Source organism: Bubalus bubalis, chromosome 12 (assembly GCF_019923935.1).
Source record: "Bubalus bubalis isolate 160015118507 breed Murrah chromosome 12, NDDB_SH_1, whole genome shotgun sequence".
NCBI lineage: Eukaryota > Metazoa > Chordata > Mammalia > Artiodactyla > Bovidae > Bubalus > Bubalus bubalis.
This window is the reverse complement of record NC_059168.1, coordinates 86,194,314-86,207,240: the sequence shown is the minus strand read 5'-3', so window position 1 is coordinate 86,207,240 and position 12,927 is coordinate 86,194,314. Positions and strand designations below refer to the sequence as shown.

Here is a 12,927-nt window from a genome sequence, read left to right as displayed (position 1 = left end):
ACTGACTCATTTGAAAAGACCCTGATGCTGGGAAAGAGTGAAGGCAGGAGGAGAAGGGGATGACAGAGGATGAGATGGTTGGATGGCATCACTGAAGCGATGGACATGAGTTTGAGTAAGCTCCAGGAGTTGGTGATGGACAGGGAGGCCTGGCGTGCTGCAGTCCATGGAGTCGCAAAGAGTCGGACACGACTGAGCGACTGAACTGAACTGAACTGAACCACACGAGGAAGAACTTGCGGTTCCCCAGAGGGCTCTAGCGGGCAGCCCATGGTGCGACTGAGCCCCAGGAAGCTCCCGAGGATGGGAAGCCGTGCACGCTTAGTGGCTGGGAGCTGATGTGGAGGAAGGCACTGAGCTCCTGACGTCATAATTACTTGGTTCTTTGCACTGAAACATCCCACAATGACAGTAATTATTAAGCCCTGCCTGACGTGACATTTTCTTCGACACATGAGAAGACACTCCCGAATTTCTTCTCCTTCCTCCCATCCCCCTCCCCTGCCTCTCTCCATCCCTCTTCCCACTCTGCTCCTGGTTCACATTCAGCCCAAGCCGCTTCCCTCATTGTGCCCTTTCCTCTCCTCATTTGATTCCATAACGCCCACCCCCTTCTCTGGCCGGAAGTAGATGTGGAGCTGGGGGCAGCCAGAGACAAGCGTTTGTCAGATGTTTGCAGGGCAGGGCCCGGAGCAGCTTGAATGTGTGTTAATGTCAGGAGCTGAGCTGAGGCCCATGGCCCTTTGCTGAAATCCACGGGAGATAAGGAGGGGCTGGCTGTCCCCACTCCTGAGGTTCCCTTTCCCCTGCACTCTGCTGGGGATCAGATTTCCTATATGGCAGCCAAGTTCAGTAAAAAACACGGGACTTGGACATACACACCCAGATAGATTTGTTTTAAAATCACTAGCTATTCACTTTTTAGAAAATTAAGGGACTTCCCTGGTGGTCCAGTGGCTAAGACTCCGAGCTCCCAATGCAGGGGGCCTGGGTTCAATCCCTGGTCAGAGAGTTAGATGCCACATGCCAGAAACTAAACATCACGTGTGCCGAAACTAAGACCTGCTGCAGACAAATAGATAAATATCTTCTTAAATTGATAACCTTTATTTTCTTAAAGCAGTTTTAGGCCTCTAACAAAATTGAAGGGACAATATAAAGAGTTCCCATATGCCACCTGCCCCTACACAGGCACAGACTCCCACAGACTGTCAACATTCTCACTAGAGGGCATCTTTATTACTATGAATGAACCTACACTGATGTGTCATTATTCTCTCTTGGTGTTGTACACTTTATGGAAAGTGTTGGTCACTCAGGGTGTCCAACTCTTTGCAACCTCATGGTCTGTAGCCCACCAAGCTCCTATATCCATGGGATTCTCTAGGCAAGAATACTAGAGTGAGTAGCCATTCCCTTCTCCAAGGGATCTTCCCAACCCAGGGATTGAACCAGGGTCTCCTGCATTACAGGCAGATTTTCCACTATCTGAGCCACCAGGGAAGCCCCTATACACCCTATGGGTTTGGACAAATGTATAACGGTATATATCCACCCCATCCCCATAGTATCATACAGAGAAGATTCACTGCTCTGTAAACCTCTGAGCTCTCCTGATTCATCCCTTGCCCCTCTAACCCCTGGCAACCACTGATCTTTTTACTGCCTCCATAGTTTTGTCTTTTTCCAGAATGTCATATAGTTGAAATCACACAGGATGTGGTCTTTTCAGATTGGCTTCTTTCACTTAGTCATATGCGTTTAAGTTTCTTCCATGTCTTTTCATGGCTTGATAGCTCATTTCTCTTTAGCAACGAATAATATTCCTTTGTCTGGATATACCATTGTTTGTTTATCCACTCACCTATTGAAGGACATCTTGGTTAAGGCCAAGTTTTGGCAATTATGAATAAAGCTGTGATAAACATCTGTGTGCAGGTTTCATATGGACATAAGTTTTCAACTCATTCGGGTAAATACCAAGGAGCAGTTTTGTAAGAAACTTGACAAAGTGTCTTCCAAAGTGACTGTACCATTTTTCATCCCCACCAGCATTGAATATATCCTTGTTGCATATATCCTTCTGCTTATCCTTGTTAGCATTTGGTGTTTTCAGTTATTTGGATCTTGAACATCTTATAGGTGTGTAATGGTATTTCACTGTGGTTTTAATTTGCAAGTCTCTAATGGTCTAGAATGTGGAACATCTTTTCATATAATGACTTGCCATCTGCATATCTTCTTTAGTGAGGTATCTTTTCAGGTCACTTGCTGGAATTTTGATTGGGATTGCAGTGAATTTGCAGGCCAAGTTAGTAAGAATGGACATCTTGACAAAATGAGTCTTCCTATCTATGAACATGGACTGTCTTTCCAATTAATTAGTTTTTCCTTGGTTTCTTTCACCAGAATTGTGTAGTTGTCCTCATATAGACCTTATACAACCTCTTTTTTTCTTATACAAACTTTTGTCATATTTATACCTAAGTATTTCACTTTGGGGATGCTAATTTAAATAATAATACCATAGTGCATGCTTAAGTTAATCAAAGGGAAGATCCTTCTGGGTGGGTCTGGCCTAATCAGTTAGATCAGAGACTCTCTCATGCTGGCCTCAAAGCAGGTGAGGCCTCCATGAGTTCTATAGTTGAAAGGAAATAAATTCTGCCACCTGGGCCTCAGATGAGACCCCAGCCCCTGCCAAAACGTTGACCACAGCCTTGTGAGATCTTGAGCAGAGGACCCAGCTAAGCCTTGGCCAGATTCCTGACTCGTGAAAACTGTGAGATAGCAGATCAAATACACAGCGAACAGCACTGACTTTGGGGAAGAGGGAAGTTGGGTGTGCAGATATGAGATTTTCACATTTTTTGAATTTTTGCAATGAATATATATCAATTTTGTAATTAAAGGAAAATGTGAAAGGACTTGTCTATTTATTTACTTGGCCGCACTGGATCTTAGTTGCAGCACTCAGTATCTTTGTTGCATCATTCACGATCTTTCATTGCAGCACCCAGGTTCTCTAGTTGTGGCGCTCGGGCTCAGTAGTTGTGACTTAGCTGCTCCGAATCATGTGAGATCTTAGTTCCAAGACCAGGGATCAAACCTGCATTGGAAGGCGGATTCTTGATCACTGGACTACCAGGGAAGCCCTTCATGAACTTGTTTTTAAAAGGATTTTCTTCTCTTTTTACATTCCTTTTAAAAAGCTAGTGCAAAAGCAGACAGCATCCCATCGCCCTCCTGGTAACTGCTCTGCTCCACTCCACACAGCAGGGCCTGAAACCTGAGCGTCCCCCTTTGCCTGTGTTCAGTTCAGTTCAGTTCAGTCGCTCAGTCATGCCCGATTCTTTGTGACCCCATGGAGTGCAGCACTCCAGGCCTCCCTGTCCATCACCAACTCCTGGAGCTTGCTCAAACTCATGTCCATCGAGTCAGTGATGCCATCCAACCATCTCATCCTCTGTCATCCCCTTCTCCTAATGCCTTCAATTTTTCCCAGCATCAGAGTCTTTTCTAATGAGTCAGTTCTTTGCATCAGGTGGTGCCCATGTTGTCACGGCATTTTCCTTTCCCTAAGAAAGTCAAAGCAACTCCATGTCAGGCCCAGAGGGGGGTCATACTCCAGCCTCCAGGGCAGCTGTCTGCATCCCAATTCTCTGATGTCTTTCTACACATCTGGGCTGTGCCCTGTCACATCCACAGCCTTCCCACCTGAAGCCTGAGCTGGATGAGTCACACCTGAACAGAGCTGGGGGGTGGGGTGTACAGACACAAAAGGTCACACCACAGCAGGACTGGACTCAAGAAGTCAAACTCTCTTTCCAAGCTACTTGCCTTCACATTTTCAGCATCTTATCATTCGTAAAGATTATTCATTTGGCTGCACTGGGTCTTACTTGCAAGATCTTCTTTGCAGCATGTGAGATTTAATTCCCTGACCAGGGATGGAACCCGGGCCCCTTGCATTGGGAGTTCAAACTCTTAGCCCTTGGACTACCAGGGAAGTCCCATTCGGTATGAGATCTTGTACTCAGAAAGGAAAGGTCACTATTTCCATTTTGCAGATGGAAAAACTGAGCCATAAAAAAGAAAAAGGAAGCTCAGGAGCTGGGGCGAAAAAAAAAAAAAAAAAGGAGTTTCCTGATGAATCCATCTTAAATCATTCTGTTTTCTACCCGCTTCTCCATCCAATACCCACTCCCACCAGGCTGACCTCCTGCACTCGACTTCCAGGCACAGTTTATTTAGACAGAGGAGGAGGCCTGAGCCTTCTGGTCAATCAGCTCCTTGGCCCCAGGGGGCAGCTTGCAGGCTGATGGGTGCTCAGCAATAATGAAATGCAAATTTTTGGTGGAGTACAGAACTGAATTTTAATGAAAGGCATTATTAAATTCAGCAACACACAAAGAAATCTGAACTGAAGAGAACTGATTATTCCATAAAAAAGAATAGATCGCAGCTTGCCTAGTCAGTTGTCTAGACAAATCACTTAGATACACATGTGCTGGTTTTAATTAGCACCATAGAAATTAAGCGTTCTGTAGCCTGAAATGTTATTGTTCAACAAATAAAAAAATACATATTCAATAAAAAAATACAATTCAAACAATTACTCTCCATAATGCCTAAATAGACTCTGTGTTTTTTCCCCTATCCTATTTAATTAAAAGCCCACATGAATCAAATTGCTTCTTCATCTTGTGTGTAATAGAAGGCTTTGTTCTCCCCAGTCCCCTCCCCATTCATGATATTATGAAATGTACAGTTCTAATAGAAGTCGTATGCAAGACTGAATAAAGACAGCAAGAAACTTTTCCATTTTTAGCCAAAAAGTCCAGACTTTAGTCCCCTGGTTTAATCCTTCATGAATCTGAGCTCCTAGCTCAAATTTCTATGGATCAGTGACCTTCAATGAAAAAGCACAAATACGTATATTTTTAAACCTATGGTATTCCAGTCTAAGCTGCCATGGAATCCAGACAGGGCCTAGAGGTCAGAGGATGAAGGGATATGGCCAGAACCTTGGAGGAGTGGGGTGTCTAGGGAAGACTTGGCAGGTATGAGGGAGGAAGATGACTTAGTCTGCTCCGGCTGCCATAACAAAATACTCCTGGTAGCTGGAAGTCCAAGATCAAAGTCTTCTGAGGTTCCTGGTGAGGCCGCTCCTCCTGGATTGTGGATGGCCACCTTCTTGCTGCATCTTCACCTGGTCTTTCCTCTCCTGAGTGTGTGTAGACAGAGACAGAGAGTTCTGGTGGCTCTTTTTTAAGAATACCCATCCCACTAAATGAGGGCCCCATGGGCTCTTTGTTTTGGTTCGCAAGCTTTCTCTAATTGCCGCGTGTGGGCTTAGTTGCTCCTAGGCATGAGGGATCTTACTTCCTCAACCAGGGATCAAACCAGCATTCCTTGCATTGGGAGGCAGATTCTTAACCACTGGACCAGCAGGGAAGTCCAAGGCTTCACTTCTTTTAACCCTAATTATTGTCTTAAAATCCCAATGTCCAAATACAGTCTTACTGGGGGTTATGGCTTCAGCCCATGACTTTTGCCCTTGGCCATGATTTGGTCCATGCAGAGAAGGCAGTGAGGGCCCTGGGGGAACACTGGATGAAAAGGAATTCCATTCCTGACCTCTGTGTGCTGCTCTGGCTAGGTGAGTGGAGATGGCCCTGGGAGGATGTGTGACGCTTGGTGGGATGAAAGGGGAGGGGCTTCTGGGGCTCAGGCAGGTCAGTCACCAAGGCTCTGAGGCTTCCAAGGGTCTGATAAGGAGTCTAGGAGTTTGAGGCACAGGGCAGGCAGGTTTGGAGGGGCCAGTGAGCGCCAGCCAGCTCCCCTCTCTCAGAGATGCTGGCTCCTCACACTTTCCCTGTCTGCCTTCTGGCTCCAGCCTGTTCTCCTGTCTCTAGCAGGAGTCTTCCTCCCTGCTTTTCTTTGGTTACCACCCCTCCAACTTGTCTTGACCTGTGATTTACCTCTGTATCTCTCTTATGTTCTGTTGTCAGCAGGCCCCTGCTCTCCTCTGGGCTGTTTGGGGACATTTTCTCAGCTGTATTTTGCATCCATCTCCTCTTCTTGTCCCACTTTCTCTCAGGACCAGCTTTCTTCCCTGTAGGGTCCTGAGATGTGCTGAATGGACCACATGTAGTCAGCCTCTGGTTACTCTTGAGAATTTAAGCCATACTTACTTTTACCATGTCTGATGCAGTCTGATGTTTCCTCTTCCATACTATCACAATGAAAATGATGGTCAGTACTCAATAAATTGATTGCACAACCAATCAACTACCTGAGGTCTGAAAAATTGGCTTACCGTCCATACTCCTTGCAGGACCCACTAGGTTCTGTGCAGTCTGTTTCTAGCTTTATCCATCAGTTTCTTAGGGCTACCAGCCACGTGCCTTCCTTTGCACAGGCTTCTCTCCCCAGGGTGAGGTAGGTCAACCAGGTGAGGTCCTCATACATCAAAGCTCAGCGCCAGCACCTGCCCAGCCTCCAGCTCTGGTGAGCCTTTGAATTGTCTGTGGACTCCTGGGCTCCTGCAGCACCTTGGACCTCGTGACCATATCAAGGGGTGGCCGGGGGGTGGTTCAACCTGTTTGAGGAGTCCCCATCACACACCCCAAATGCACACTTTAGCCAAAAATTGCTGTGCTTCTAAGCGAATGCAGCCTCTTTGTCTTCCAACCTTTTCTCAGCCTTCTAAACCAGCAACCACCACTTGATGCCCCCTGCAGGTGAATTCAGGAACCACCACTCCTTTCATGTACCTCTGTTAAACGGCTGCCTGTGTGTCTGCTCAGTCACTTGTCATGTCGGACTCTGTGCAATCCCATGGACTGTAGCTCGCCAGGCTCCTCTGTCCATGGGATTTCCCAGGCAAGAATACTGGAGTGGGTTGCCATGCCCTTCTCCAGGGGATCTTCCCAAGCCAGGGACCAAACCCATGTCTCCTGCCTTGCAGGCGAATTCTTTACCCACTGAGCCACCTGGGAAGCCTGTGATGACTGCAAACTGATTATTAGTTATTCAAAATATATTCTCCACTGAAATATGAACCCTGCTTCCCACCAGGGTAGGGTGTGTGTTGTGTGTGTGTGTGTGTGTGTGTGCTTGCCATTGTTGCTAAGTCGCTTCAGTCGTGTTCGACTCTGTGCGACCCCATAGATGGCAGCCCACCAGGCTCCACCATCCTTGAGATTCTCCAGGCAAGATCACTGGAGTGGGTTGCCATTTCCTTCTCCAATGCATGAAAGTGAAAAGTGAAAGTGAAGTCGCTCAGTCATGTCCAACTCTTAGCAACCCCATGGACTGCAGCCTACCAGGCTCCTCCATCCATGGGATTTTCCAGGCAAGAGTACTGGAGTAGGTTGCCATTGCCTTCTCTGGGTGCTTGCCATTAGAAGTTAATAAATATTTGAATAGCCCATTAAGCTAGGCTAAAATGCAATTTGAACTTGACCCTGGAGGTACTAGGGAGCAAGAGAAGACAACAGAGAAGGGAAATAACATGAGTAAGTCCTGAAAGATGGATATGGGGCATGTGCAGGAGGTGTGTGCTGCACTATATCAGAGAGAAGAATTGGCATGAGGTTAAATCCCAGCTCCCCCAGCAGCCGAGCAACCTGGACAGGGAGGCGAAGCCTGTGGGCTGGGGCAGCAGGCTCCCAGGGTTCCCACTGCAACTTCGCCACCTCCTGGCTGAGCACTTCAGGCAGGTTACGTGACATCTTGCATCCTCAGAGGGATGCTATGGAGATGCAAGTGCTTGGCTCATGGTGCATTTATAATAACTGTTATTTTTACTCAACCTTTCTGAATCTCAGTTTCTTATTCTGTAGTAACACATCATAGGTTGATTTTAAATGCAAACAAAATAAAATCTGTAAAAAGAAGTTTCACCAAACTGTCTTCATGTGATGTATTTTAACATATTCAGTTTTACATGATCTCATTAAAGAAGAAAAAAAAAAAAAGTACTGTCAGTGACCCAGCCTACAGAATATATTTTTAATAGATTTTTAAAGAGCAGTTTTAGGTTCATAGCAAAAGTAAATAGTAAGACAGAGAGTTCCCACATACTCCCTGCCCCCTCATTCCTTCAGCCTCTCCCACCAGAGGTGCATCTGTTACGATCAATGATACAACACTGTCACATCTTTATCATGCAAAGTCCATAGTTTACGCTGACGTCCACTCTTGGTGTGGCACACCCCACAGTTTAAACAAACACAGGATGACATGTACCCAGAGTTAGAGTGTTATACAGAGTAGTTTCACTGCCCTAAAAATTCCCTGTACTCTGCCTCCTCGTCCCTCTCTTTACAATATTTTTGTTAACAAAGTCCCCGGTTGACAGGTGATGCTTGATAATTTGCAGGATAGATGCTGCTGCTGCTGGAATGGTGCAGGCAGAGGCTGCAAATCTGGAAGAGAGGGGAGGGTGTGGGACGTTTCGTGGGAGGGACACACAGGCCTGGGTGACAGATGATGGGGATGGGGAGGTAGGAGTCTGGGGGTTCAAGGCTCTGGAGGTTGGTGGTGATTTTGGATTGCAGAGAAATGGAAAGCAGTGGACAGCGAGGACTTCGAGGCAGACTTTCAGTCCGCTAAGGAGCTTTTGTAGGTCAGCCAGGACAGCAGGAATCTCTGAGGAAGAGGCGCCCACCCTGGGGTCCATTCCCATTTCACTGTGTGACCTTGGGCAGGTCCCTTCTCTCCTCCATGGGGCTGGACTGGCTGTAGCCGTCATATAGCACTCGGGTGAAGGTGGAAAGTGACCCCCTAGGGGGAGCGAGGGAAGCATCCCGGGACCAGGCGGGACCGGCGGCCGGGACGCGCGGGAGGGCGTCTGAAGGGCTTTCTTGGGCACGGTTTGCGGGCCGAGCAACAGGCGGCTGTGTTCTCTCACCATCGATCTTCTCGATGCAGAGAGAGAGAGAAACTTTTCAGCCAGCGCCGGCCTGTCGCTTTCAAGCCGGGGGTCCCGGGCCCCGTGTGACCCGAGGCGCCAGGAGGCGAGGACAGGCGCTCAGCGGTGGCGGCGGGCGCGCAGCTGTGCCCGTCTGCCCAAGGGTTAACCCATTCCCCTGCCGCTGCCGCGCGTGCCTTGCAGAATTTCACCAGAAGAGGGTACAGTCTGAAAAGCTCTTGACGTCAGGCTGGAATTCCTATTGTGTTTAGAAACGGCTTGGGCAAAGCAAGCCCAAGTTCGCTCTCCGCACACCTCGGCGGGCGGTGTGGGTCCGGCAGCGACGGGACCCGTCTCGCGCCGGGGGCGCACGCGGGGACCCGCGCGCTCGGGGACCCAGGACTCTGCCTGCCGCCCACGAGGGGGACCCCACTCCTGCAAGAGGCCGAGCCGAAGCGGCGGATCGCCGCACCCGGGAGCCGGGGTGAGTGCTCGGGGCGAGGCAGGTGGTCGCGAGAACCGACCCCGCCACACACCGCCCCGCACCGCCGGCGCGCCCCCAGAGCCCGGATGCCCGCCGGGACCCCCGCCGCCGGGTGCATGCCTCCCCCGCGGCGCGCCCCAGCCCGCAGCCGCCGGTTGTGACCGCGCTTCCAGGCAGGCGGGCGCCGGCCAGGCTTCCCCTGGGTCTGCGCACCGGTGGGACCCTCCGACCCTGCGGCGGCTGCAGGGCGCGGAGCCGAGGCCGCTCGGGCACACGCCAGGAGAATGGACGGGACCGGGGAGCGCAGCCTCCCGGAGCCGGGTAGCCAGGACTCCCGGGCGGACGACGACATCGAGATCGTGGTCAACGTGGGGGGCGTGCGGCAGGTGCTGTACGGAGACCTCCTGAGCCGGTACCCCGAGACCCGGCTGGCCGAGCTCATCCACTGCTTGGCCGGAGGCTACGACACCATCTTCTCCCTGTGCGACGACTACGACCCCGGGAAGCGCGAGTTCTACTTCGACAGGGACCCGGATGCCTTCAAGTGTGTCATTGAGGTCTACTACTTCGGGGAGGTGCACATGAAGAAGGGCATCTGTCCCATCTGCTTCAAGAACGAGATGGACTTCTGGAAGGTGGACCTCAAGTTCCTAGACGACTGCTGCAAGAGCCACCTGAGCGAGAAGCGTGAGGAGCTGGAGGAGATCGCGCGCCGCGTGCAGCTCATCCTGGACGACCTGGGCGTGGACACGGCGGAGGGCCGCTGGCAACGCTGCCAGAAGTGCGTCTGGAAGTTCCTGGAGAAGCCCGAGTCCTCGTGTCCGGCGCGCGTGGTGGCCGTGCTGTCCTTCCTGCTCATCCTCGTCTCGTCGGTGGTCATGTGCATGGGCACCATACCAGAGCTGCAGGTCCTGGACGCCGAGGGCAACCGCGTGGAGCACCCGACGCTGGAGAACGTGGAGACCGCGTGCATCGGCTGGTTCACGCTGGAGTACCTGCTGCGCCTCTTCTCTTCGCCCAACAAGCTGCACTTCGCCCTGTCCTTCATGAACATCGTGGACGTGCTGGCCATCCTCCCGTTCTACGTGAGCCTCACGCTCACACACCTGGGCGCCCGCATGATGGAGCTGACCAACGTGCAGCAGGCGGTGCAGGCCCTACGGATCATGCGCATCGCCCGCATCTTCAAGCTAGCGCGCCACTCCTCCGGGCTGCAGACCCTCACCTACGCCCTCAAGCGCAGCTTCAAGGAACTAGGGCTGCTGCTCATGTACCTGGCCGTGGGCATCTTTGTCTTCTCTGCCCTGGGCTACACCATGGAGCAGAGCCACCCAGAGACCCTGTTTAAGAGCATCCCCCAGTCCTTCTGGTGGGCCATCATCACCATGACCACGGTGGGCTACGGTGACATCTACCCCAAGACCACCCTGGGCAAGCTCAATGCGGCCATCAGCTTCCTGTGTGGGGTCATTGCCATTGCCCTGCCCATTCATCCCATCATCAACAACTTTGTCAGATACTACAACAAGCAGCGAGTCCTGGAGACAGCGGCCAGGCACGAGCTGGAGCTGATGGAGCTCAACTCCGGCACTGCTGGTGAGGGCAAGGCAGGGGGCTCCCGCGGTGACCTGGACCACCTCCCACCGCCGGAGCCCGCCGGGAAGGAGGACCCGAGCTGGAGCAGCCGGCTGAAGCTGTCCCACAGCGACACCTTCATCCCCCTGCTGACGGAGGAAAAGCACCATAGGACCCGGCTCCAGAGCTGCAAGTGATGGGGGCCGACTCAGGCACAGACAGGCCGGCTGGTGGAGAGATGGATGGACCGGTGTGATGGGACTGTCCATGACTGCCCGGGAGGGGCTGTCCTTTGTCCCCTCCCTACCCACTCCTGAACAGAACTCTGGAGGCCCCCTTGGGCACCTCTGATGAGTCTGGGGTAAGATTCCCTTTGTGTTGTCCAGGGGCAGGGGAGGGAGACGGACAGGTGTCCAGGAGTCCCTGACAGTGTGGGGATGATGGAGGCCATGGTCTGGTTGATGGCAAGAGCCCTCACCCGGTTCTGTATCTCCTTCAATAAAGCCTCCAGCTCTCTGCACCTGCCTATCTTCTAGGTTCTGTCTCACAGGCTGGCTGTTCCCCACTCCCCGACCCAGCACCCCTCTTTCAACTCCCAGATGTGGTTCAGCCCCTCTGGGGAAGTAGGTGCACAGCCCAGGTGGTGGGGGGCATTATTTTTAGTTAAAGGCTAATTAAAGAAGGGCTAATACTCAGGGTTCAGCCCAGGGAGCCTTGTCACATTCCAAGAGGCTCTGTGCCTTCTGTTCCCTTCTGAGGAAAAGCTTGCTCCCAGGAGAGGGAGACTCCACAGAACGGGAAACACCGAACAGCGTGGTTACTGTTTCTTTATCACCTGTGTGAGGCCCTTTCCACAACTTCTTTCCATTGCTTCCGGCAACGCTGTTAGCTAGGTACTCCCACTTCACAGAAGGAGAAACTGAGTTCCAAGGGCACACAGCGCAAGGATTCAGTCCCAGGACTGCTGAACCCAAAGCATATGCATTCACTGTGATGTGAGGAGGTCTTGGGACAGAAGACAGCTGCAGCCTGGGAGGGCAGCTGAGCTTCCTTGGTGTGGCTGTATCTGTCCTCCAGCTCACCCTGTCTCCTGGAACCAGCACCTCTGAGGGATCAGCTGCAGGGACAAACGTGAACACGGCCCCTGCGGCCTGCTGCCAACCTGGTCTGAGAGCCCCTGGCAAACAGATGCAGACAGACCTGGGTTTGAATTCCAGGGATTGAGGAGGAAATCTCTGAGATGCCTTCTAGTTTCAAATCTCTGAGATGTCTTCTCAGAGAAATCTCTGAGCTGTTCTCTACCATCCCTCCCCTATCACTCCCTTCCTTGCTGTGTGACCTTCGTCTGGCTGATAACCTCTCTGATCCTCATTCTGATCACTTATTAAATGGAAGCACTGTCTCAGAAGATCACAGTGCTTAGCACAGTGCCTGGCACAGAGTAGCTGCTCAGTAAATGGCAGGTGTTTCCGTTACTGTGTGCTGGGAGGGGTGTGAGGGCCACAGCTGCCCACCCTGGCCCCCATGGGGCCGGGTGGTCATGCCGACCGGGGAGGGGAGGACGCAGGGCCCGGTCACACTGTCCTCAGTCAAAGGCAGGCCCCTTGGCACGGGTGTGGTCCCAGCAGGCCCCTCTGGCTGTCCACCTCCCACAAACCCCATCGCCCCATTCTTCCTTCCCCGCCTGGGGCAGCTGGTGCAGAGGGAGGAGCCCTCTGCAGTGAGTGGAGGTATGGGGGAGGGGGAGGGGAGGGGGGAGGGGAGGGGAGAGGGGTCCCTGGTCTGCACTGTCCTGGGTGTGAGTCCCTCCCCCTCTGAGACTTGGTCCCCCATGTGTATGAAGAGGGATGCGTTCTCGGGGCCTCTTTCAGGATTCAGAAGTCTAGGGCTGTGCACATATTGGGTTGGGGGCTCCAGGAGGTGGAAGGCTCCATGTGATAGGGGCCTT

General features: G+C 51.8%; 1 protein-coding gene across 1 annotated transcript; it reads left to right on the top strand.

Annotated features, from left to right (window-relative positions):
* Window positions 1–9,675: 9,675 nt before the first annotated feature.
* KCNF1 (potassium voltage-gated channel modifier subfamily F member 1) lies at window positions 9,676–11,497 on the top strand. Its single transcript, XM_025261553.2, has one exon. The coding sequence runs from the start codon at window positions 9,689–9,691 to the stop codon at window positions 11,174–11,176; it is 1,488 nt and encodes a 495-aa protein (XP_025117338.1). The 5' UTR covers window positions 9,676–9,688; the 3' UTR covers window positions 11,177–11,497.
* The last annotated feature ends 1,430 nt before the right edge of the window (window positions 11,498–12,927 follow it).

What these genes read in the sequence shown, in the direction of transcription:
- KCNF1 (XM_025261553.2), top strand. Translation starts at nt 9,689, where the DNA reads ATGGACGGGACCGGGGAGCGCAGCCTCCCGGAGCCGGGTAGCCAGGAC.